This window comes from Aureobasidium melanogenum (assembly GCF_000721775.1).
Source record: "Aureobasidium melanogenum CBS 110374 unplaced genomic scaffold scaffold_2, whole genome shotgun sequence".
Classification (NCBI taxonomy): Eukaryota; Fungi; Ascomycota; class Dothideomycetes; order Dothideales; family Saccotheciaceae; genus Aureobasidium; species Aureobasidium melanogenum.
In genome coordinates this window covers 196,232-218,608 of record NW_024470054.1, presented here as the reverse complement: position 1 = coordinate 218,608, position 22,377 = coordinate 196,232, and the positions used below count along the sequence as shown (strand labels likewise).

The 22,377-nt window shown below is 50.7% G+C and overlaps 9 protein-coding genes across 9 annotated transcripts; 4 read left to right on the top strand and 5 right to left on the bottom strand.

Moving 5' to 3' along the window:
* Positions 1-734: 734 nt before the first annotated feature.
* Positions 735-1,370, top strand: M437DRAFT_80742 (uncharacterized protein; the record flags this gene model as incomplete). Its single annotated transcript, XM_041027409.1, has 6 exons — positions 735-771; positions 825-875; positions 931-962; positions 1,015-1,031; positions 1,099-1,208; positions 1,261-1,370. The coding sequence occupies 6 exons, from the start codon at positions 735-737 to the stop codon at positions 1,368-1,370; spliced, it is 357 nt and encodes a 118-aa protein (XP_040883267.1).
* Positions 1,371-1,697: 327 nt separating this feature from the next.
* M437DRAFT_38613 (TBC-domain-containing protein) lies at positions 1,698-4,276 on the bottom strand (the record flags this gene model as incomplete). Its single annotated transcript, XM_041019869.1, has 2 exons — positions 1,698-3,441; positions 3,495-4,276. 2 exons carry the CDS (start codon positions 4,274-4,276, stop codon positions 1,698-1,700), a joined length of 2,526 nt encoding a protein of 841 aa, XP_040883266.1.
* Positions 4,277-7,672: 3,396 nt separating this feature from the next.
* Positions 7,673-8,204, bottom strand: M437DRAFT_40179 (uncharacterized protein; the record flags this gene model as incomplete). The annotated part of the gene is made up of 2 exons (XM_041020142.1): positions 7,673-7,806; positions 7,862-8,204. 2 exons carry the CDS (start codon positions 8,202-8,204, stop codon positions 7,673-7,675), a joined length of 477 nt encoding a protein of 158 aa, XP_040883265.1.
* A 620-nt stretch (positions 8,205-8,824) lies between these two features.
* M437DRAFT_40115 (cytochrome P450 family protein) lies at positions 8,825-10,586 on the bottom strand (the record flags this gene model as incomplete). Its single annotated transcript, XM_041020127.1, has 6 exons — positions 8,825-8,885; positions 8,939-9,038; positions 9,096-9,146; positions 9,194-9,305; positions 9,353-9,975; positions 10,028-10,586. The coding sequence occupies 6 exons, from the start codon at positions 10,584-10,586 to the stop codon at positions 8,825-8,827; spliced, it is 1,506 nt and encodes a 501-aa protein (XP_040883264.1).
* Positions 10,587-11,367: 781 nt separating this feature from the next.
* Positions 11,368-13,281, top strand: M437DRAFT_39176 (uncharacterized protein; the record flags this gene model as incomplete). Its single annotated transcript, XM_041019958.1, has 1 exon — positions 11,368-13,281. One exon carries the CDS (start codon positions 11,368-11,370, stop codon positions 13,279-13,281), a length of 1,914 nt encoding a protein of 637 aa, XP_040883263.1.
* A 1,490-nt stretch (positions 13,282-14,771) lies between these two features.
* On the top strand, positions 14,772-15,488 carry M437DRAFT_39651 (uncharacterized protein; the record flags this gene model as incomplete). Its single annotated transcript, XM_041020049.1, has 1 exon — positions 14,772-15,488. The coding sequence occupies one exon, from the start codon at positions 14,772-14,774 to the stop codon at positions 15,486-15,488; it is 717 nt and encodes a 238-aa protein (XP_040883262.1).
* A 279-nt stretch (positions 15,489-15,767) lies between these two features.
* M437DRAFT_80736 (alpha/beta-hydrolase) lies at positions 15,768-17,043 on the bottom strand (the record flags this gene model as incomplete). Its single annotated transcript, XM_041027408.1, has 3 exons — positions 15,768-16,489; positions 16,543-16,866; positions 16,917-17,043. The coding sequence occupies 3 exons, from the start codon at positions 17,041-17,043 to the stop codon at positions 15,768-15,770; spliced, it is 1,173 nt and encodes a 390-aa protein (XP_040883261.1).
* Positions 17,044-17,527: 484 nt separating this feature from the next.
* On the top strand, positions 17,528-20,584 carry M437DRAFT_39708 (uncharacterized protein; the record flags this gene model as incomplete). The annotated part of the gene is made up of 5 exons (XM_041020061.1): positions 17,528-17,568; positions 17,622-18,072; positions 18,125-18,410; positions 18,464-19,123; positions 19,167-20,584. The coding sequence occupies 5 exons, from the start codon at positions 17,528-17,530 to the stop codon at positions 20,582-20,584; spliced, it is 2,856 nt and encodes a 951-aa protein (XP_040883260.1).
* A 953-nt stretch (positions 20,585-21,537) lies between these two features.
* Positions 21,538-22,006, bottom strand: M437DRAFT_62461 (uncharacterized protein; the record flags this gene model as incomplete). The annotated part of the gene is made up of 2 exons (XM_041024085.1): positions 21,538-21,900; positions 22,004-22,006. The coding sequence occupies 2 exons, from the start codon at positions 22,004-22,006 to the stop codon at positions 21,538-21,540; spliced, it is 366 nt and encodes a 121-aa protein (XP_040883259.1).
* Positions 22,007-22,377: the final 371 nt, after the last annotated feature.

Sequence of the window (22,377 nt, the reverse complement as noted above, 5' to 3'; positions counted from 1 at the left end):
GGGCGTAGGGATTCTGGACAGCCTGTTGGTGCTGGAACTGTTGGTAGTCCTGGTGACGGCGCGATTGGTGGTGGTGTTGCATGGGCGAAGAGTGAGCAGGCAGAGCGGTTTGCGGAATATGCGATGGCCCTGCCGGCAGATGATGGTTCATCATGCCGGCGGTTGACGCTATGAAGATGGTCGCCGCACGTCGATCAGATCTGACGTACTACGGCCAACAGAGGTGCGCTGCGTGTCGAGAAATTTGTCGCGCGGGAGAAGCCAGTTTGCGAGAGGATGGCGGCAGCGCAGAATGCAGAGCGGTGATGTTCAACAACTGGGTTGACGACGACGAAAGACTCAGGTGGTCCAGGCGTCAAAGCTCAAGGAGACCCGCAGAGAGATCGATGACCACCGAATTCTTCTTTTTCCTTCTTTTGTCGCTGTGAAAGTTATTATTTCTTGTGTGAAGATATAAAGTGCAGCTCTCCTCTTGTTCTCATAAGACGCATTGAAAGAAGGCCTGACAAAGCAGGTGAAAGCGAATGTTCGCTGTTTCCTTTCTTCGCGCGTGCCTTCCTTTGTCTGTGACGCTGTTGCTGTTTCTGACCAATCGGCGCTAGTCATGGGCATCGCCGACAATCTACCGCCGGGCAAGCACCGACGACAGCCATTGAATACCATCATTGCGGACCTCTGTAGTCAGTCAATATTATCACTTTGATTCATTACTTGTTTTCTATCTGATATTGAGAATGGTTTCCAAGAAAGATATGCGCAGAGGCGATCTCAGTATGATGCATCACGACCATGAACAACTCTTACCAAAACTGACCACGCGACAGTCGTCCCCTATACCGAGCCAGCAAATGCAAAGAGCGATTCTGATCTCACTGGTATGATTGAATCGATACTATATTGCTGGACAACCATCTAATCTGTATGTGACAGGTGTCTTCGGAAGCACACTCCCTATGGCTGCTGTAAGTACACCTTTCAATCTCCAGTCACATGACTCGACTGACCAGAGGCCAGATCTTCACCAGAAACAAGTAAGGATGGAACCATGTGCCCAAGCATAAGGATGCAGGATGTGTGCTAACGCATTATTTCTTCCAGGATGATCGGTTGGGTTGCTGTCATCCTCGCCGTCCAGAACTGGCTCTCAGAAACTCCCGAATCCAAGAAGAATGGTGCTACTCCTGGATACATGACCGTCGGCATGGCTCGTAAGTCATTTTCATCTTAACTTCAGGTTCTCTTTATTGATTTCATGAACAGTCATGTCAACTGCCGTTGCATACCTCCCTCTCTTCATGCCTCCGATCGCAGCACCTGGTGCCGGAAGTGGTACTGAAGCACCTGCTGCTGCCGCTGTCCCTACTCCTTGATTTCTCTTTCGTAAAAGATACCAGAACTTGTATATCACCACTTTTTATTTCGTCTCGAGCAGCTTTCGTGTACAGTGTCCTTTTGAAAATCATGTGATGATATCGAACATGCACTTGATATATCTCACGGCGTGTCTCAAGCTTTCAATGGTTGAAAAACATAACATTTTGATCCGAAATTGGGAGGGCATGGGGTATCTAGCGAGTAAAAAAAGCAAAAGCAAAGCAGCAACATGTAACGTCCCTCTCCTTGAGACGATATTCTCTTTTTCTCTTCCAGCAAGCAGCAAGCTCAATAGCAACCATTCACCCATCATCGAGTATCGTTCACAGCGACTTGGCAGCCTCAGCTCTTCTCTTTTCAACGCTCTTCGCCGTCACAATCGGTCCCAGTCTTGAAGACGCTTGGATCAGTCCATCGATAGTGACTACACCTCTAGCCATCTTACGATCCATGTAATCGTAAACAGCGGCAGACGAATCCAGCTTTAAGAGTTCGTCTTCGTTGAGCTTCAGCAGCGCGATGGCCACATGCAGCAAGAAGACCTGTTGGTTTTGTCCAGGAATACCCAGTACAACATCCCATACACGGAATAGTGCTTCTACTGAAAGCGTTGATGCAAAGGCAGTAAGGAACCAGTTGATCGGCACTGTCTGCTCATCCAAGACATCTAGCTCGTCGAGGTGAGCGCCTAGACGGGGCATCAAAGCTTGAATATAGTGACGCAGCACAATAGTATCAGCACGAGGGCCTTGCCAATCATGCTCTGCAGTGAAGTATGATGTAGGCAGCACTTTCTCAATGAGGAAGCAGAAGACCCAGAAGGCTTGTTCGGTAGTCGGCATTGCGAGTAGCAGGTAGCCAGCAATGATGTTGAAGCCTTGGCAGTATCCGATATCCTTGTTTCTGATGGCGAAGCAGCCGAGCAGCAAGGCCAGCGCATCCTGGTTCTTCTCCTTTCGGAAGTACACGTTGTTGGTCAAAGTCCGAGGTGTGTCCATCTCGATATCATGTAGATATCTCTGGTCGTCCGGATTTGAGTTGTACTCGGCTGCCAACATACTAAAGTCCTCGGGTGAGTAGTGAATGCTTGACTGTGCACTTTCCAGCCAAATCTTGGCACGCATCTTCATCGGAACACCGTCAAGAACGAACTTCACAAAAGGACCACTAACTCCCGACTGTGCAAGATTCGCGATACCGACAGTACTGGTACCCATGGCTTCAACGCGGTTCTTTGGTACTGTTTCTGATGCAGTGGTGAACATTCGCGAGAACCTGTTGCTAGCAAGTTTTGGCTCTTCAACCTTGGCCATCAGTCGGTCGTAAGCTTGCTCTCTGGCAACTTGAAGCTGTGTGTATTCGGCCGAGATCTCGTCACGCAGAAGCTCTGCATGTTGAGTGAAGTCTGCAGGGTCGCAAAGCTCTTCCAATCGTGGCACGCCATCATCAGTCTCGACCGAAGAGATACTAGCGCTGTCGGTCATCTTGTTGCCATGAAGTTGAATGGGAAGACGTGAAAGCAATGCCTGCTTGGTAACCTCGAGTGTAAGGAATTCGTGCCATGGACGAGACTCTTCATTGGTTTCAGCAGGTCCGTCCTCTTGGGCTGATGTATCGATTGCATCCTCATTGCTCTCCTCGATGGAAGTGATTGATGCAGAGCGGGTACCGGATGTAGCTCGTGTGGTGATTGAAGTAGTGCGACTCTTGGAGACGAATCTATGTCTTTCCAGAGACCAGAGCCACTGTTGGACACGAGGACCATCAATGATGAAACCGTAGTTGTCAGCGATGAAAGCTCGGAAAATGATCTTGATGATCTTCATATCAAGCAGAGGTGGTGGTAAATCCTCGTTCTCAATCTTTTGTTCCATTTCCAGGGGCTTATAGGACGACATTGAGTTCGAGCGTGAAGTCTGTGCAATACTTGGACTGCGAATGCCCAGCATTCTGGGGTCCAGCATCGAAGCGATCGAGTGTCGATTCTGTTGTTTCGCTGGCTGACGTACTGAGCCTTGACCACCAAACAGATTGAAGAGGCCACCTCGCTGCTTAGGCATTCTGTTGCTACGAGTTCATCAGTTTAAAGCATGCACATCTTGATAGAAATGGTAACTTACGTATCGACCTTCAAGTTAGCAGCAGAGCTGCGTGATGCACGAATAGTCGAGGAACCAGAAGGGAAGCTCGGGCTAGTCGAGGTGTCTTTTCTGACAAGAGGCGAGACAGAAGCCTGTGTGTTGGCTGTGACTGTGAGCGTCTCGCTAGGCAGAGCAGCACGACTTTCGCCAAAGAGATTGTCCGATGAAGCAGATTCCAACTCTTCTTGTAGAGTACTCGCCAAAGGCTTTGTGAATACTGGCGAATTGCGCACTGTCCTGTCTGCCTCCAGTCTTGACATCTCGTGGACACCCATCAGGTGGTCTTTGAACAATGTACCGTACTCTTCAATTTTTCTGCGCAACCGCGTGATTTCAGCATCACGGTCGCTGACATCTTTGGCCAGTCTTCGGATGACCTTGCCTGCACCGCCTTGACGCTTGACGTAGGCTACGATTGTCTTGTCGTCGGATTTTTGAAGGACTTGAGGATTGTTGAGTTGGTCGTTGACGTCGTTAAAGAGGGGTGGTCGAGACTCGTCCTTGGGAGCCATATTGAGAACGTTGATGAGCGAATGCGATGCGGCCGAAACTTGTTCAAGTGGTCGTGTGTCATGCTCGGAACCAGAAGCAGCTTCGGCTTCAGTCTCGGTGCCTGAACTGGCGGCCACCTCACCGTAGACGTCTTCAGCGAGAGAGTTTTGTCTGTCGGGAGCGTAGATTGAACGGGACCGTTTGCTAGACGAATAAGAGCGGACGGAGGCGTCATCTCGACCAGCGTGATTGCTACCGTTGCCGTTCATGACTGCAAGGCCATTTGCCATGGTGCTCGCATTGCTGTTATAGCTTGAGGTGACGTTGGTGGGCGGCGAAAAGGGCTCGAACGAGGTGAAGGTCGTGTTCTCCTGTGGTCGGCCAGCGCTTTGAAGGGATTGGTTGGATGCTCGAGCACGCGGTCTAATTCTCTGAGTGGAAGACCTTCTCGAGGACGACCGAATCGGCCGTCCACGGTCGTCCATTTTGTCAAGAGATGGTGCTGGTCGAAAGTCTCGTCTTCCTTGGATGTGAAAGACGACGACGACAATGGTAAACAGCTTTGTTTAATCCTCGCTGCCCTGCCACGCTGATCTACCAATCCACACTAGAGGTTCGGTCCGATGAGCTTTCCCCGCTTCCGCTGAAAACCGTCATCAAGGCTCATCCCTCTGTCTCATTTCCACGAAGGGCCACCAGGGGTTCAAAGGGATGCCCAATCTCTCCTGAACCAAGCTTACGTTGCGGTTTGACCCATGCGACTGTCTTCGCGAACGCATCAGATTCGACTTTGGGCTTCCATCACCTCTCAGGCTTCACTCTATATCTCCTGGGCGACACGCGCGATACACGTTCTGCCAAGTTAAATCTCGAAGCATGACGTCTGTTAGCCGCCTCAGAATAGATGGAAGCCGCAGCCCAAATTTCTTCTAGAAAATTTCCTCAGGTTTAAGGGAAACTTGAAACCTGATTCGGGCAGGGTGACACGATGGTCCGACGACGAACACATCAGACTTGACAGATGGGTAACGGTCCCCAAGATAACCTGCTCCTCCACCGGTTCGCTTCCCAACAGGGTTCAACGGTTCCGCGTGGTCCTGAATGAGATGATCTTGGAGTCTTCGAAACAGCAAAGGTCCACCAGGTCCATAATGTCAACTGACAAATTGTACTCGGACCTTCCTGAGCTCAGGGAACGATCTCACATACGGCTGCAACCTTTTGTCCAATCTTGAATGACGCCATGTTCGTTTGCCGCTACAGGTGTCGTTGCAGGCTTACCTCTGGACAGGCAGAGCTTACGCAGCGTGATCAACAGACATGCAAGCATGAAGCTATTTCTGGAAGCTTGAGAGTTGCTCACACTCTGTGCACAAGCAGAACCTCAACATTGTGCAGAACTCGGTAGTTTCTTTGTTCCATTTCGGCATGGAAATGTTCCCAAGTCTGACACGGCAGTCTGGAATCTGTTGAAGCATGCCCAGGATGATTGATCGTTGTCCTTGCGTACTTTTCTTGTTGCTGAACCTTCCAGCACTTTGAACGTCGATTTGCGGACTGTCCTCTGAGCTGATAGTCAGGTCTTTCACCCTACTTCGACCTTGACGAGAGTCCTGAATCACATTTCTGGGGATAAACTGTTCTTTGAGACCTAAATAGTGCTTGTGCCGATCTTATTGGACACGCAGATCGACCGCAGAAGCTTGCATTCCTCAGCGTATGCAAGGCATCGTATAGAGACCAAGGAATGCTCGGACAAAGAATTGTTCAGCGTCATTTGTTGGCACAAAGACTGGTTGAAACCAAACGATATTCCGAATCCGGGTGTGGTCATCATCTCTTGCGGAGGAACGAGTCTCTTTGGCTAGTCCTTGTTCCGCAAGTTTGTCTGGACTTATCGTACGATCAACTGTCGGTATTCGTCGATCGTCGAGTCGGGCAGTCCTGCTTCAGCGCTATTGAGTGCTGACGGAGGCCAATGGAGGCTGACGAAAGCTGATGACTGCTGATGACTGCTGTAATGTGCGGCTGCGTCCAGCATACAAGATACGCCGCGGACTCGGTGCTCTCTCTATCTCATCCAATCGTCGTGTACAAACTCTTGCCCGCTCTGCACACCGAGGGATCCATCTTGTTAGGACGTCGATCCTGAGGTCTGGCTGTTCGAAGTTGTCGTGGCTAATTCAATTAATGCAAACCCGGTTTGGTCTTCTGTCGATGCTTTCTCCGTCTTCGTTAGCCATCGTTCGGATCAAGTCGTTCTGGACCCGGGGGAGGCACTTTTGTGCCAACCAGTGCCATTCTCTGAAAAGCTATGAACGAGACCCGTCACCTTCGTGAGCCATGCATGGTGTTTCGTCGATGGCTCGCGAAAGTCTCGATAGCATGAATTTTCTCGTCATATGTTGGCATTGGGTATTTCCAGTACATCGTGGTGATGCAGTCTGCTTTGACAACCGGCCCTGGACATCTGAGCCGTTCTAATTTCGTATACTGTCGCTGGGTCGCGGCCAGATCTCCTTGTTGGTCGCTAACGAGGTCGAATGTGGTCGAGTTCGAGCCCGAGGCCAGTACTGTCGGGTGCAAGGTTCCTTGACAAGGCAGGAGCGACGAAAGGCGTCTGAAAGCGCGGGCATACGGTATCGTGCGACGTGAGCTCTGATACAGACAGCTTCGCTTCGTGATGGATCGAGCGTCTGTTTGATGTCGCCTGCAATAGCGTGGACTGCGCACTGTTCGTTCGGGCTGAGAAGTTTGCAGAAGAAAGGTTGTCACGCCCGATGAAAGGCTGGAGTCGGACAATAATATCTCTGTACCGTTATGGCGGCTCCGGTGCCTTTCGAGCGTACAAGAAGTACGCAGACATTGGTGCAGATGTTGAGGCAGGCTGGGAAAGGTTTTGTCGCCTGCTCGAAGACTTCATCCATGCTCGGGATCCTTCTGTGCTTACTGAGCGTCCATTGACAGAGTCGGTAATGGCGGCGGGCTGCCAGATCTCAGAAGCTCTTGTCAAGAAATTGGCCACGCTCTGGGCCGCTCATAGTTTCCGCGATCTTGTTTTGCCCAGCGGCCGCTCAGACCGGTGCCTCATTTTCGTCCTCGATCGTCATCTCAATTGTCGATTGTATGCTCTGCTTGCAAGTGTAGCAATACATGACATACGTTTTGAGAAATGATGGCGTGGGAGTGCATAAGAGGGACTACCATCAGGTCTGGCGTGACTGGTTGATGGGCGTGACAAAACGCCCGTGGAGAAGTCACGATCCCGTATACCAGTGCCTGCCAATTTCAAGCAGTAGGAACGCACGATGATTAGCGGTTTCTCAAACAATCCAGAGAGACATGGCTTTGGTCTTCTGTCTCAGTGGACGTCACTGTTCACATAATGGCATCTTGCATTTTGACAGTGATAATACTGCTACATCACATTGGCGAGATACATTACAATCACATGGAAGCAGGCAAGGCACAAGTGGTTCAGAAAACGATGTGAATACGAATAAGCTCTTTTGGGTATCGTCCGAATCCTTAACGCCCGAGATCATGCTCTGTCATTGCTTCATATTCCGTCTTGCACAGCAATGATGGTAATGGTTGATACTGGTGCTGATAGCAAGTCAGAAACACGTTCATACGCGCAAAACAATCTGCACGTACCTCTGGCTTCACTTGAAGACGTTCTTGACCTTCTTCAGGGCGTCCTCGACGTTGTCGGAGACAATGTCGCGCTTGCGCTTTTGAGGGAGAGGGTAGGCGTCGTAAGTGCATTTGCCGGGGCCGTACTTGGGTTCAGGCAGCTCTGTGGCATCGTCAGTTCCATCGACGCGCAAGAAAAGGAAGGGACAAATACTCACTGCCGTTGACGCGAATGTAATCAGCAATGTGCTCCTCAGGCAGCTTGGTTGAGTTGGTAGCAACTTGAATCTGACGGAGGGTGATTTCGCCGGATTCAAGATCGTCAAGGTACTTCTTCTGATCAAAGGCCTTGATGGGTTTCATCCACTTAGGGTGGTTGGCGGCCTTGAGGGAGTTGACGCTGTCAACACGCTCGCGCTTCAGCTCGTCGGGGCCCATGCTGGCGATGCGGTCGCGGGTCTCGTCAAGAGCTCTGATGATGTCGGACATAGTGGTGCACTTTGATTCGATTGAAGCAGACTTGGAGTGGGTAGAAGTGGACTTGGAAGCAGGAGAAGACATGTTTGATGCTTGAAGATTGTGGATGTTGAAGAAAGAAGAGTGTGATGAAGGTCTGTATGATGCTTGAGGTTGGCTGCAGAAGAAGAATGCGTACGCGAATTGTGGGAGAAGGTAAGAGTACGTGAAGGAGTCAGAGTGGATGTGAGGAGAAGAGAGTGGTTTGGTCATCGATATGGGCGGTCCAAGCTTCGCTCCATCACTTGCTGAACGACCGGACTTTCACCTACGATTGGTTCCAACACCTTCCATACGGTCACATGATGATGAAATCGTCGACGATGAGATGCTCTCCTGGTCGATACAGAGCTGTTGGCTCAGCTTGTGATGACCTTCAATGATGGGCTAGGTTGGACTCGATTGGAGGAGAGTGACTCCAGGGCAAGAACTCGTCATTGCAGCTGCCTACTCATCGCACCTACCAAACAAGTCTACAAGCATCTCCAATGGAAAAGCTACTGCTTGCAGGCACTTGACCGACTTCAAGAACGAGGCTTGATATACGCCAGCAGTGCCCACTAATCGAATGCCCTTGAGCGAAGACGCAGATCACAAAATCCATCTCGACATCTTCCTTCCTTCCTGTCCTCTGCAGCCGGCTCAGAGCAGCACTTTCCAGCGTTCTACGATGGCACAGCGCGCTTGCTGAGCCGTACGTTGACGCCTTGCTGCATCACGAACCAGCTGTTCGATGTGTTAGCACCACGGACAAGCAGTCGCAGAAAAAGACAACTCACAAGCATGTCTCCGTCCACTCGGCATCTGGGTCTGCGAGCTCAAGATTGTAGTGGAGGAAAAGCGTGGGTATCAGCTTGGACATTTCCATCCAGCTTATGTCTGCATGGGATGTGACTTAGCAATCATCCAGACCACCACGGCACGACAAGCACTTACTTCTTCCTAGGCACATTCTAGCGCCCGAACCAAAAGCGAAGAAGAAACGACCTGTCAGAATCAGCACAGTCGACATTTACATCGGCACAGCAACATACGCATGTCTCCCGTATCCTCCTTGAGCCAGCGGTCTGGGCGGAAGTCCTCAACGTCGTCACCGAATACCTCCTTCTGGCGATGAACAACCCAAGGATTGGCTCCTACGATAGTCTGCTTTCACGTCAATATTGATACACGAACGACGGTGGTAAACATACTCCAGCAGGTATGAAGGTGTTAGCGATAGTAGCGCCGCCAGCTGGAGTCACTCGAGGCAAACTCATGCCGACAGCTGGGTGACAACGCAACGCCTCGTACATGACAGCCTGCAAGTACGGCATCGAGTCTGCCTCTGTCAATGTTACAGGATCGCTGAGCTTGCCTTGTCTTCTGAAGTCGTCAATCTCCTCGATCAGTCGTTGCTTGTACTGTGGATTCTTGAGTAGGTAATAGATGATGGCGCGCGTGGAGATTGCAGTCGTATCGCTGCCTGCAAAGATGTTCGAGGTCGCCATGCTGATGACACCATTGTCATCGAGTTCGGCTTTTTCCATTTGAGCTGCATGCAATTTCGACAGGATGTCTTTGCGGTCGCTACCACGATCCATTCTTGCAGAGATCTCTTTCGCGGCGAGGGTTCGAAGCGACCCATGCCTATTGTTGAGAGCTAGATGGTTGCCGATCAGGGGCATGAGGCGATCGTGGAGCCAGTAGAGCCATGGGACTTGTCCAATCCACGAAGCGGACTTCAAGGCGCCTTCAATCTGAGCGAAAGACCCGTCATCGGCTTGCGCCTCCATGAAACCGAAACTCTTCGAGAAGGTAATTTCTCCAATGACATCTTCACCATATGTCAGTCGAGTAAGTGCTTATAAGGATTTATCGCTACTCACCGAAAGCGAAGAGTTGTGCCCATTTGCCCATATCGACCACCTGGTTTTGACGCTCACTCATTGCATCCATGAATCGGTTGACAGTGTCATCCACATATGGCTCCAGGTCTTTCAAGCTAGTCATGGCGTATGCTGAACTGATCGAGCTTCTTTGCTTCCCGTGCAGCCTCTCATCCCTCTCTGCAAACAAGTCGAACTTTCTGTGGCCTTGCCAGACAGAATACCAGTCGCTCTTGCGGAACTTTGTGCCTGCGCCGTAGATTGTCTTGATGGCCGACAGGTCTGCTATGCTGACTTCGTTGGGTCCAGTACGCACGATAGGACCATGTTTTTCATGCAAGGCAATCATGGTCCTGTGCATGTCACCGTCCCAGCTATGCTTTGTGATCCATAATCTGGTAAGGCTGGCCCAGAGAGGTCCAGGGACGGATGCAAGCGGGTGGAAGAATTTCTGATATACGACGTACGCCGACAGGCAAGCTGTGAGCAAGAAAGCCACGAGGACAGTGTTCGAAGCCTGACCAGCAAGTGGAATGGTGGAGAAATCAATCACAGGCATTTTGACCAGATATCAGAGGTCTATCAGAAGTAATGAACTGATACAAGGAATGCAAAGGTATGACAGGTACTTTATACGATATTGTCAAGGGATATAACCGCGGGAGTGAACTTCAAGAGGGGTGATTTGACGTCTCTCTAAGCTTTCTGGGCGGAGACGATGGATGCCGAATGCAAGCCCTGCCTCTTGATGGACTAGTAAAAGCTGATCTATGCAACGAGAGTTTAGGGCACAGAAAAAATGCAAGCCTTGCAAGCAGGAGAGGCGGATCGAAATCGAACCGTATCCGACGAATGGAGAGAAACATGGGGTCGTCGAGTGTCGTCGATGCCAAGCGCGGAGTCGTGTGGAGAGCCCGGCTGACCGACCAGAAAAGGCCTCGACTCGAGCTGCTCCCCAGACTCCCAAGCACCTCCCGAAAAGTACCTTCACTTGTGCCGAGCGGCTCTGACGGAGACAAGACCAACGGCAGAACAACTGCTGGATTTCGGCCTACTCGAATATGTTCTAGCTCGAGCCTAATCTGACCCCAGGGATGATCGCGATTGGTGCTTTCAGGCATCGACGCCCCGCAGATGTCATTTTGCCATGTTGCGGCAGAAGCAAGTCGTGAATTCGGTAGCAGACAGGCAGCCGAAAATGTTATAGACGTCTGCCGGTAGCTAAGTAGACGGGTAAGTCAAGCTCCTACATAAGTTATGGGATCGCCGCTTTGGCAATTGTCTCTCCATCTCTCATCGCCTGACATCAATTCCTCACACTCCCCCACCACTCGCTCGTTATGGCTGTCGAGAAGTACGATATCGTTATTGTAGGTGCAGGCCCCGTGGGCCTCGTACTGTCAACCTGCCTCGCAAGATGGGGATACAAGATTAAGCACATCGATATGCGACCCGAGCCAACTCCCACCGGAAGAGCCGACGGTATTCAGCCACGATCACTGGACTTCCTCCGCAACATGGGCCTCAAGCGTGCAATCATGGCTCACGAGCCTGCCAAGGTCTACGAGGTCGCTTTCTGGGATCCCGCAGAGAAGAGCAAGGGTATCCACCGAACTGGCACATGGCCATCATGCCCAAGCTTCCTCGACGCCCGCTACCCCTTCACCACCCTGCTCCACCAGGGCTTGATCGAGCGCGTCTTCATCGCCGATATGGAAAAGTACGGAGTTAAGGTGCAAAGACCTTGGAAGATCACAGACTTTGAGAACGATGGCAAAGACAAGGAATACCCAGTTGAAGTCAAGATCGCACACGTCGATGGTGACGAGCAAGAGACCGTCAGAGCAAAGTACCTCTTCAGTGGTGAAGGTGCCCGCAGTTTCATTCGCGAAAAGCTCGGCGTTGGTATCACTCACAAGGATCCCATCACACACGTCTGGGGTGTCATGGATGGTGTCGTCCGCACAAACTTCCCTGACATCAAGATGAAGTGCACAATTCACTCCGATGCTGGATCCATCATGGTCATTCCTCGTGAAGACAACATGGTCCGTCTTTACATTCAGGTCGCTTCATCAACCGATAAGGACTGGAACCCTCGCAAGCAAATTTCAGCAGAGGAAGTCCAGGAGACAGCCAAGAAGATCTTGAAGCCTTACGAGATTGAGTGGGACCGCATTGAGTGGTACTCAGTCTACCCAATTGGTCAGGGTATCGCAGACCGTTACACTCTTGACGAGCGTGTCTTCATGGGTGGTGACTGCTGCCACACTCACTCTCCCAAGGCCGGTCAAGGCATGAACACTGCATTCTTGGATGCTCAAAACCTGGCATGGAAGATTCATCATGTCGAGAGCGGTTTCGCAGACCGTTCCATCCTCAAGTCTTACGAGTCTGAGCGTAAGCTCATCGCAGAGAACCTTCTCAACTTCGACAACGCATACGCCAAGCTGTTCTCGCAGCGCCAGCCCAGCGCTGGTGAGGTCAGCTCAGTTACTCAGCAGCAGGATGGTGAGAAGCAGGTCGAGGAGAACGAGTTCGTCAAGATGTTCAAGTCTTCTTGCGAGTTCACCTCGGGTTACGGTGTTGCTTACAACCCCAACATCTTCAACTGGTCAAAGGATCACCCTGCCAAATCACCACTCTTCCTGTCTAACGAGGCTGGCACCACCACTCAACGCACTGGACGTATCATGAGCAACGCTACCGTCACAAGAGTAGCTGACGCCAACGTCGTTCACCTCGAGCAAGAGATCCCTCTCAACGGTAGCTGGCGCATCTACCTCTTTGGTGGTGAGCCCAGCAAGACCAAGCGTGCCATTGCAGACTTTGCCGCCGGCCTTTCGAAGAAGGGCTCATTCTACAGCACCTTCGGTCACCCCAACCTCGACCAGGTTTCTTACCATGAGAGACACAACCCTCACAGTCTCTTCTTCACCATCAACACCATCTTCAACTCCAAGCGTCCTCAGATCGAGATCAACGACTTGCTTCCCAAGCTTCTTGCTCGCTACTTCGACCACGTCTATGCTGATGACATTTGGGACCAGAAGGTTCCTGATGCCAAGGCTTCTGCACACGCAAAGATGGGTCTGTCGCAAGAGGAAGGTGGTGTCGTTATTGTCCGCCCTGACGGCTATGTTGGCTGTGTCGTCAAGCTTGTTGAGGGTACTGGCACTGTTGATGCTCTCAACAGCTATTTCTCGACCTTCACCTCTAAGAAAGTTGGTGGTGCTGAGAGAGCAAGTCTGTAAGAGTATAGTATGACGATATGATGTCCTGGATGGTTTTATCCTTTTTTTTTTCTGTTAGATATCCCCAAAGATTAGCGAATTCGATTTCCATTTTACTTCAAACCTTGTCCCTTGGCTTGTAAGTGATTTTGATATTTTCCGTGCCAATTGAATGATTGCAGTTGGTTGGCGACGGCTCCTGCAGAAAACAAGATACAATTTCAGGCCAGGGTCTTGAGCACAACCGAAAGTTTTATTCAACATGTTTTTACGCTTTCGACTCCCAGGCTCGATTTCGAGCTCTGTTCCCTGCATTCTTCATCGCCATATGTCAGCATACCTCTGACTCACTTCTGATCGTTAGTATTTGCGCAATCTACACGAGCTTGAAGGAGCAATTTCGTCAAGCAAAGTTGAGTATATCAACACTCGATATTCTATGTCAGGCTCACGCCACTCAATATATCCTTATAGCCAATTCAAAAGCCACTACATATGCCCTCTATCAATGAAGTGTGTTCTGCTACCTCGCAAGTTCAGGTTATGAGGCATGACTAGCATAGCCACGAAGCTTTTCCCTGACACTTCCCAAAGCAGTCTCGTGATCAGCAGTAGAAATGACGGACAGACGGCGATGAGTTGTTCGGTATAGGTATGATGTCTTAGGCGACCCTATAATCCCCAAAACAAGGACACTGAGCTCATCTTAAAATTTGGTCAGCGTCACAGCGTTAGCGCGTGTGGAGAGATGGGTGAAGCAAGCCACTATCAACAGAGGCTGAACAGCACGTTTTGTTTGGCTTCTCAACGGTCGTCCATGCTCTTCGGCCGCGTCAAGATACGAGAAGCAAAACCAGAACTTGATGCCAGGATTGATGGAAGAGCGACACTGTTGTTTGCGTAATGTGCTCTGAGCAAAAGAGGCAGTGATTGCTGGATTGGGTCTGGAACATGGAGCAGCAATTAACGCGCGGCCCCTTGAAGTTTAGAAAAGGGAAAGTGTTCGTCAAACGTGCGTTTCAGGTTGAAGGTGGGATGGTCAATCTTTCGCAAATAGATGTGGCACTTTCAACCATTTCGAGGCACAAAATAGCGCCGTCTCGCTGTTGGGTCTTGCGCCGCTGGTCTCTCTTCTTTCCTCTTTCGCATTTATTGACGAAAGTCCTCTTCTCCAAGTTCACGACACGAATTTCTTGTTTTCTTCTCACGAAACAATTCAAGGCATACGACTTGTGGACCCTTCTGCATTACTACATCATAGTCGGAGCAATTCCTCCCTGCATATCTAACGCGCCACCGTTGTCACCGCACAAACACCCGTCAACAGTTTTCTCCACAAAAGTCAACAAAAATAGTCCTCCAGCATTGGGAGACGAGACGAGATACATCATCTCACAGCCATTCAGAGAATACGGGCATACCTGCGCTCTCACTTTCATAGTGAAGCGCCAATTGATCGAAGAAGACAAACTTTGAAACCACAAGGCAACTCGCACTACGAACACACAAACATGTCGCGCAATTCATTCGACGAGGGTGATGACCAAATCACACCTCTAGCCCGCAGAATGACTGCCACCGACGAAGGCAACCGCGTTCTGCAAATGGGCAACATGGCAGCCGCTCGCCGCAAGAACAGTATCCACCGTACCAGTCCTCCTTCCGACCTCAATCGCAACCGCTCTCCCAACTCCAATGACCCCCACAAAGTCGTGATACCCGACGAGTTGCCCGCGCGCAGCAAGACCACCGGCGGCGGCATGTCACGCTCCAAATCCATGAAGCAAGCACTAGGCAGAGCAATGAGTGTACGCCAGGAACCACACCAACCCCACAACATCTCAAACACTGGCTTTGCGCCTTCGCGATCAAAGTCGTTGCGCGCACCGCCACCTCCCCGTTTGCATCTTCGCAGACAGCAAGAAGCAGGCAAGGATGGAGTCATGGAACCTGTTCCTGTGCCTGATTTCCCTTCGCCGGGAAGAGCGCCTAGAGGCCAGAGAATCTTTGATCCGCAAACGATTGCTGAGGATGAAGGTGTGGATGTGGAGAAGACTGGTGGGTGGGCGGTTGACAGGAAGACACAGAAGAAGTTGGATGATGAGAGGGCTAGGATGGAAGAGCAGGAGCGTCAGGCAGTGTTCAGTGGCGAGGATGGGGATATCAAGCACAACAGGACGGGCAGACAACGAAGCAAGAGTTTCAAGGAGTTCTTCAAGAGAGGATGATCTTGATTCTCTCCTTCTAGCATGTTGCCGCATGAGGCAGCTTGCCTTCTGTCATGGTTTGCTCATTTGACGATACGCACTGCACGGTTCCGAGTCTACGTTCGCTCGCTTAATACGTCGATACCCCCTTCCATCTTTTCAGAGATGCTCACACGACAGCTGCCTATAAGTCCTTTCTTGCGTTCTGTATATATAAGCAGCATATAGCATAGTTTCGCATTTCTCATTGTTGATTTGTTATTACATAGCATTATTTAGTCTAGCAAGCATTCGAGTCGTTTACTTCAGTCTATTCCGAATAATCTTTGTCATACTCCTCAATCCGCTTTGTCTTTCCTTCTGCCCATCGGACAGGAAAAGCTTTACCACAGGCCACGCATGAATCCAGCCTTTCTCCTCATGCACGCTTACTTCGGTGTTCACTTCGTCCTTCAAAAAGTCCACCAAGTCGACAGTCTCGGGTGCGAATACCTCTTCAGCACCATAGATGAACATCCAACCTTTGCTAGGCGAAGCTCGCCTCCACCATTCCCTATCCCTGCATTTACCAGGCGAGACCAATGGATCGGAAGGAGAGGCCTTGGAACCAATATATTGGCTGCCATAGAGATGCAGAGAGTCGGCGTTGAGATAATCGCTAGGCGTGTCTTTGTTCTTTGGCGATACAATAACAGCCCAAGGAGAAATCATGACGCCCAGACCTGGCAATTGAGTACGTAGCTTTGGCTCTTGAGACATGTAGAGCGTGAGACTGAGCATTAGTGTTGCGCCTGCCGAGTCACCGCTCACGACGATGCGTGACGAGTCCGAAATTTTGGAGAGGACGTATTCATAGCCGACCAGCGTCTCGTGGACTTGGGTTGGGTAGGTAGTCTCCGGGACTAGAGTGTATTCGAGAGCGAAGAGGGCTGGATTCGAGTAGCCCGATTCTTTGAGGATGCTGATCCAAGCGAGGAGGAATTCGAGGTAGAAGAAACTGCTTCCCATCGAGAAGCCACCACCTATGTAACGTTTAGCAAAGTCGAACCTTTTGACAGAATATCGGGTATCTCACCATGACAATAGTAAATCACAATGTCTGGTTTCTTGTTCTCATCACAAATCATCCAGATACCATGGAGACCAGGTTTCTTGATCTCACGCCATGGAATAGCAGATTTGAAATATCCATGTCTCAACATACGGAACCAGAAGAAGGGCAATGCAACACCCTTGGAAAAGAAGACCTTGCCGATGTTGGCAGGGATCTTTGCAAATGCATAGCGGACGCAGCGAATGACAAAGTCCTGGAAGGGAGTGGCGTGTTGATTGAAAGCAGACTTTTGTTCGTAAGGAATAAAGAATCGTTCTTTGATGAATGAATATGGCAATTGAACCACTGCGAAGATATATCAGTATTCTTCAATCTTTCGATTTCAGCATACATACAAAAGAAGGGCAACGCAGCAACGACACAGGAAACTGTTTCTACTAGCCCCACTCTGATGAGCAATTGAGGAGCGAGAAAGATCAGGAAGGCAAAGCAATCCAGATATGAGATCTGATTTAATATCATTTTTGCTTGTATATAGAAAGGAAAGAGTGCTATGGATAATTGAAAGGGTTGAGATGGACGATTTGTGTGAAGGAACCAATGATGTAGTTGATGCTTCTCAGGGTCTTCCGTTTGTGGAGATGATCGTCGATGCAGGCTGAGAAAAGCTCAGAATTTCTCACCATGGTCTGAACGATTAAATGCTTAAGCAAGCAAGATGCCATCTAGTATCTGTTACATAGTGATAGGAATACAGCTATTCACTTTCCTCGTTTCTCGACAAGAGGAAATGAGTCTGCAGACCATCTTCACGTGTCAGACTCGGCAAAGCCTCCGGAGCCTCCAACAGCGGGAGTAGCCGCAGTCGCGCGTTGGTGTGTCAAGAGTTGATTCCTCTGACTTCACAATTCTCATACACATTATTATCGCAACTTACAGCACCATCGACACGACGTCTGCGAAATTGCCGGTCCATCCACATCAGTGCGCACACTGATCCGGCAACATGGCGGCCGTCCAGGACCAAGCGGCCATTGACTTCGCCAGGTCAGACACACTCCAACTTTCGTAGCATGCGCAATCACTTACATGCCACTCAGCTCACTCACCCAGTCTGAGATCCCTACCAAGCTGCGATGTGCCACCTGCAGCAAGCTCGCCGTCAATGCCTTCAAGCTCCAATGCTGCGACTCGTCCATCTGCCAGGACTGCCAAGCCACTCTTCCTGACGCCTGCCCAGTATGCAGTCACTCCCCTCTGGATGCCGACATGTGCAAGCCCAACAAGTCTTTGCGCATGACTGTCCGTGCCTTCATCAAGGCCGAAGAGAAGAAGAGGATTGCCGCCGCTGAGGCTGCTACAGCCGCAGCCGCTGAACAAGAGGAGACTCCCGCTCAACAATCAGAACAACCCACAGATCAACCGCAAGCAGAGTCTGAGCTCCAGACCGAAGCAGTCGCAGAACCTTCGCAGGAAGAAGATGTAGCCCCGGCAGATGCGACTGAAGGTGCTGCGCCCGAGGCCACCGATCCGCTTGCTCAGGTTGAAGAGGTGAGATTATGTCAGGCCAATGGTCAAGATGAATTTCTGACGTTTCATACAGGTCTCTGAACACCCCGCCGTTGGAGAGACCACGGACATGGATCAAGCTGAACAAGCCAATGGAGCCGAGGAAGATACTGTCGCACAGTCAATCGAAGAGGCTGACCCTGAAAACCCTGACGCCGAGCAGAAGAACGAGATGGAGCAGGGCGAAAACGAACAACAAAATCAAAATGGACAGGACGCTTCTCAACAAAACTTTCAGAATATGGACTGGAACGCTGCTAACGGATTTAACCCTATGATGAACATGGCCAACGGATTCAACCCCATGATGGGTATGATGGGTGAGTTTCCATAAGATTACGTATCTCTACGAACTGAACTAATACATGGATAGGCATGCCTGGAATGAATCCCATGTCCATGTTCGGCGGTTTCGGTCCCGGCGGTATGGGCATGCAAGACATGAGTGGTATGAACATGGGTATGGGCTTTGGAGGCGGATTCGGTGGCAATTGGAATGGACAGCAAGGAATGGGCGGAAACTTTGGCGCTGGCTATTATCCCAACGCTGGATATAATCAACCGCAAATGCACCAAGGAGGCTATGCCAATCAACAGTTCCCCAATCATAATAACTACCAGAACCAGAACCGCTTCCAACAGCGTGGTGGCTTTGCTGGCCGTGGGAGAGGCGGTGCTGCGTTTGCTGGTGGGAGTGTTGGCCCATCTAACCCACAGGTTCAGCAAGACGATGCTGTTTATCCTCAAGATGACGAACAAGGCGATCGTCGCCCTTCTCAGGCTGGCACTGAATCGGCCGAAGCCGGTGCTGAAAGACGCAATTCCCAATCTGTAGCTCCTGCGTCCGAGATACCGGAGAATGACACCCCTGCCCTAGAGCAGCAAGCAGATGCTATCAACGAGGATACTAACGAGCAGATCCCCCAAGACGAAGATCAAGCCGAACAACAAGGTCTCGAAAACGGCGATGAGATGCAAGGAATGCAAGATGAGCACGGCAGTCATATGATGAACATGAACAACGAAGGTAAGCGTAGCAAACAAATCATCGCAATGTCAATTTCTGATGTATCCAGGTTCAAACATGATGGATCCTAATGCCTTCAACCCAGCCATGATGGGCATGGGTGGCTTCAATCCTGCTATGGCGCCGATGATGCCTTTTGGTAACCAAAACGGGTTCTTCCCGCAGAACAACTTCAACAACGGATTTGGCGGAAGAGGAAGGGGCGGTTACAGAGGCAGGGGCGGCTTCCGTGGCCGCGGTGGCTTCAACAACATGCATGGCGGCTTCAATGGACACATGTCGCAGACTCCAGATGATTTCACTGTTGTTGCAGGTTCTGCTGAAGGGCCTCCGATTGATGCGCCCAAGGGTCCCAAGGCCATGCGTGAGGGCTTACCCAACAGTGGTATTTACAGCAGAGGCGGCTATCAAGGTGGAAGGAACGCCCATCCCACACCTACGCCTCAACCTCAATCTCTGCCAGCACAGTCTCCTCAACCACAAAGAGAGCGCAGTCCTTCGCCAGCTCGCGATGACCGTGACCGTGGCCGTTCGCCTTCACATTCGAGATCAGGTTCGCACAGCCGCAAGCGTAAGCACAGTGTCGAGTCGCAAGACAGCGAAGCACGCGCTCGCAGACGTGAGCGACGTCGCCGTCACGAAAGAAAGTACGATGACGAGGCTGTCGACTCTGACAGAAAGGAAGTGACGAGATCCGACTCGGGCGACGAAGATGCATCTAGACGGTCGCGCCGTCGCAGAGACAGAGAAAAGCACCGTTCAACCCGCGAAAGCAGCAGAGACCGCGATCACCGTCGCCGTCGCAGCAGATCCCGTGGCGACAAAGACCACCGCGGTAACGGAGAGGAGCAATCCTCGCGCACTAAGAGCCGCCGCGACCGCGATCGTGACCGTGAAAGAGAAAGGGAGAAGGAGCGTTCTGATCGTGACAGAAGCGACCGTGACCGCAAGCGCTCTCGTAGAGACCGATCCCCCTCGGCCAACGGAACTACTGACCATTACTCTTCTTCCCGCCGCTCACGCCGCGATGACCAAAACTCTACGAATGACGACCAAGGTTTCAAGATCAAGGGTTCTCGTGGCAGTAAACCCTTTGCACCGCCCACCGGCCCCCGCAAAGACCGCAACGATGACAGAGGCGCTAGACGCCCCAGCCTCCAATCCGTTGCTGTGGCTCAAGACACCTCTGCTTCCGCCTCTGCAGACCCATATGCCCAAGAACGCGAAGCACGCATTAAAGAGCGCATGGCCAAAGAGCAACAACGTCGTGAATCTGCTACCATGGGCAAGAGAGGCAGAGGTGAGGACAGCGGCAGAAGAGGCTCTAATACTGGGTTCGAGGCGCCGACGGGACCGAAGGGATCGAGGAAGAGTAGAAAGGTTAGTTACAGATATGAAGATGAGGAAGGAGAGGAAGCTAGGGCTGAGAGGGTTGAGCGGGAAAGAGAGGCTGGTCGATGGGGATGATTGATGCCGGCAATAACGAGGGTTTGAAAAGGGGTGTAAGATAGAAAAAAAGAATGTCGATATACGACTCAAAAGCCCAAGACTCCTTTATCGTACCTGCTCTTTCCACATTGGTGAATGTGTCTTGCATGATCGAAGGACAAAGGGTCTGGTCCTCGAGTGCAATGCGAGCCTCGAGTTGGACAATGTCTTGCCATTACCCCTGAATATATCTTGGCCGCGTCAAGAGCCGACCTCTTCCCAACATACATCTTTCATACCGCCATCTATTGACACTGTTGACCTCCCCGTCATCCAGTTCAGAATTCAGATCGGTTCAGCATCTCCTGCTTCTTCGGCGGCGAGAGGGACTCGTACGGTGCACGGTCAGGGGATTCCCGAAGGACGTTCACCACCAGAAATATTTCTGCCCTGATTGTCTATCAGTAACGGTGTATTATTGACAGAGTACAGAGCGATGCTTTCGATACAGGGGTAGCGAGGGAGGTCAAGAGCTAAGTTGTTGCTTACAGGCCTGCTTCAGGTTGTGCTGGAAGTAGTATGTAACCATTTTTCGATCACTGACAGCTAACTCGGCGCCCGACGAAGACGGATAAAAGAAAGTCAACGTGAACTACAGCAGAGTTTTTCTAGTGTTTTCGGTAGTCTTCTTGTATCGAGACGAACGCAATAGTGACTAATGTGCAGAAAACGCCAATTAATCCTTCCCCTGAATTTTGAGAAACAAGTCAAAAAGAACCCTGGGTATCCTTGTCTCCTAACGCCTCCTTGAAGTGAATGAAGTGCTTGCCAGCTCGTTCTTGTGACGAGAATAAAGTTCGTTGTCTGTTGTCGTGAAAGTATGCGTATAGCGTGAGTCGTCGCCGCGGTGTGTCGTGGTGTGTATCGTGATTCTAATCAATCAGCAATGTTCGGAGAAAACAGCCACGAGATATGCGTACGATAGAGTGTGTTTACTTGATCTCGACCTTGTTGCCATTGGCATCCAGACCAGTAGCACGCTCAAGCATGATTTTGAGAGTTTCCTCCTCCGTGCCCTCCGGAACCTCGAAAATATCCTGCACATACTTGGTTCCAGCACCGCGGTAGACCCAGACCTTGTTCTTGCCGTCCGAGGTACGCATGCTGACAGAGTGGCAGGTGATGTTGTGCTTACCACTCTTCACACTCTTTTTGTCGCCATGAACATCCATAGGTTGACCAACGGAACCGCTGAAGTTGACTTGGAGGAAGCGGATATCGATGTTCTTAGCGTACTGGGCGTAGATCTTCTGGGCATCTGATGTGCTGATAGGCTTGTTGGTGCTGTTTCTGGCCTTTTGAAGGAGAGTTAGTAGGTGTAGCAGAAGGAAGGGATCATGGGAAACAGGAAGCGCAGAGGTACGGCTTTTGGAGATGGTGACCAGGGGTATTTCATACCATTGTGATTGATGCTTCAACAAAAATGGATGAATTGATATGATCAATCGTGCGTTAGTGTATTGAGATGAGCGAGTGATTGTGTTTTGACAGGAGACGCGCGTGATAGAGAGTAAGGTAGAGAGACACAACAACAACAAATCGTAAAGACGGAAAATTGACATGGAAGCGAACAGAAAGCGAACCAGCGACCACTCGTCTCGAGTCACCTCCGCAGTCGACTGAAGCTCGTTTTCGAGACTCTGCGTTGCTTCAAACACCTACAGAGGAGAGTATTGCTGGAGGAGAGAGAGAGTCATCCAGGTTCAAATCTACAGAGTTAGAACTTAGAATACCCCCTGAACAATCTCAAAACAGAAGCTACTATGTTGACT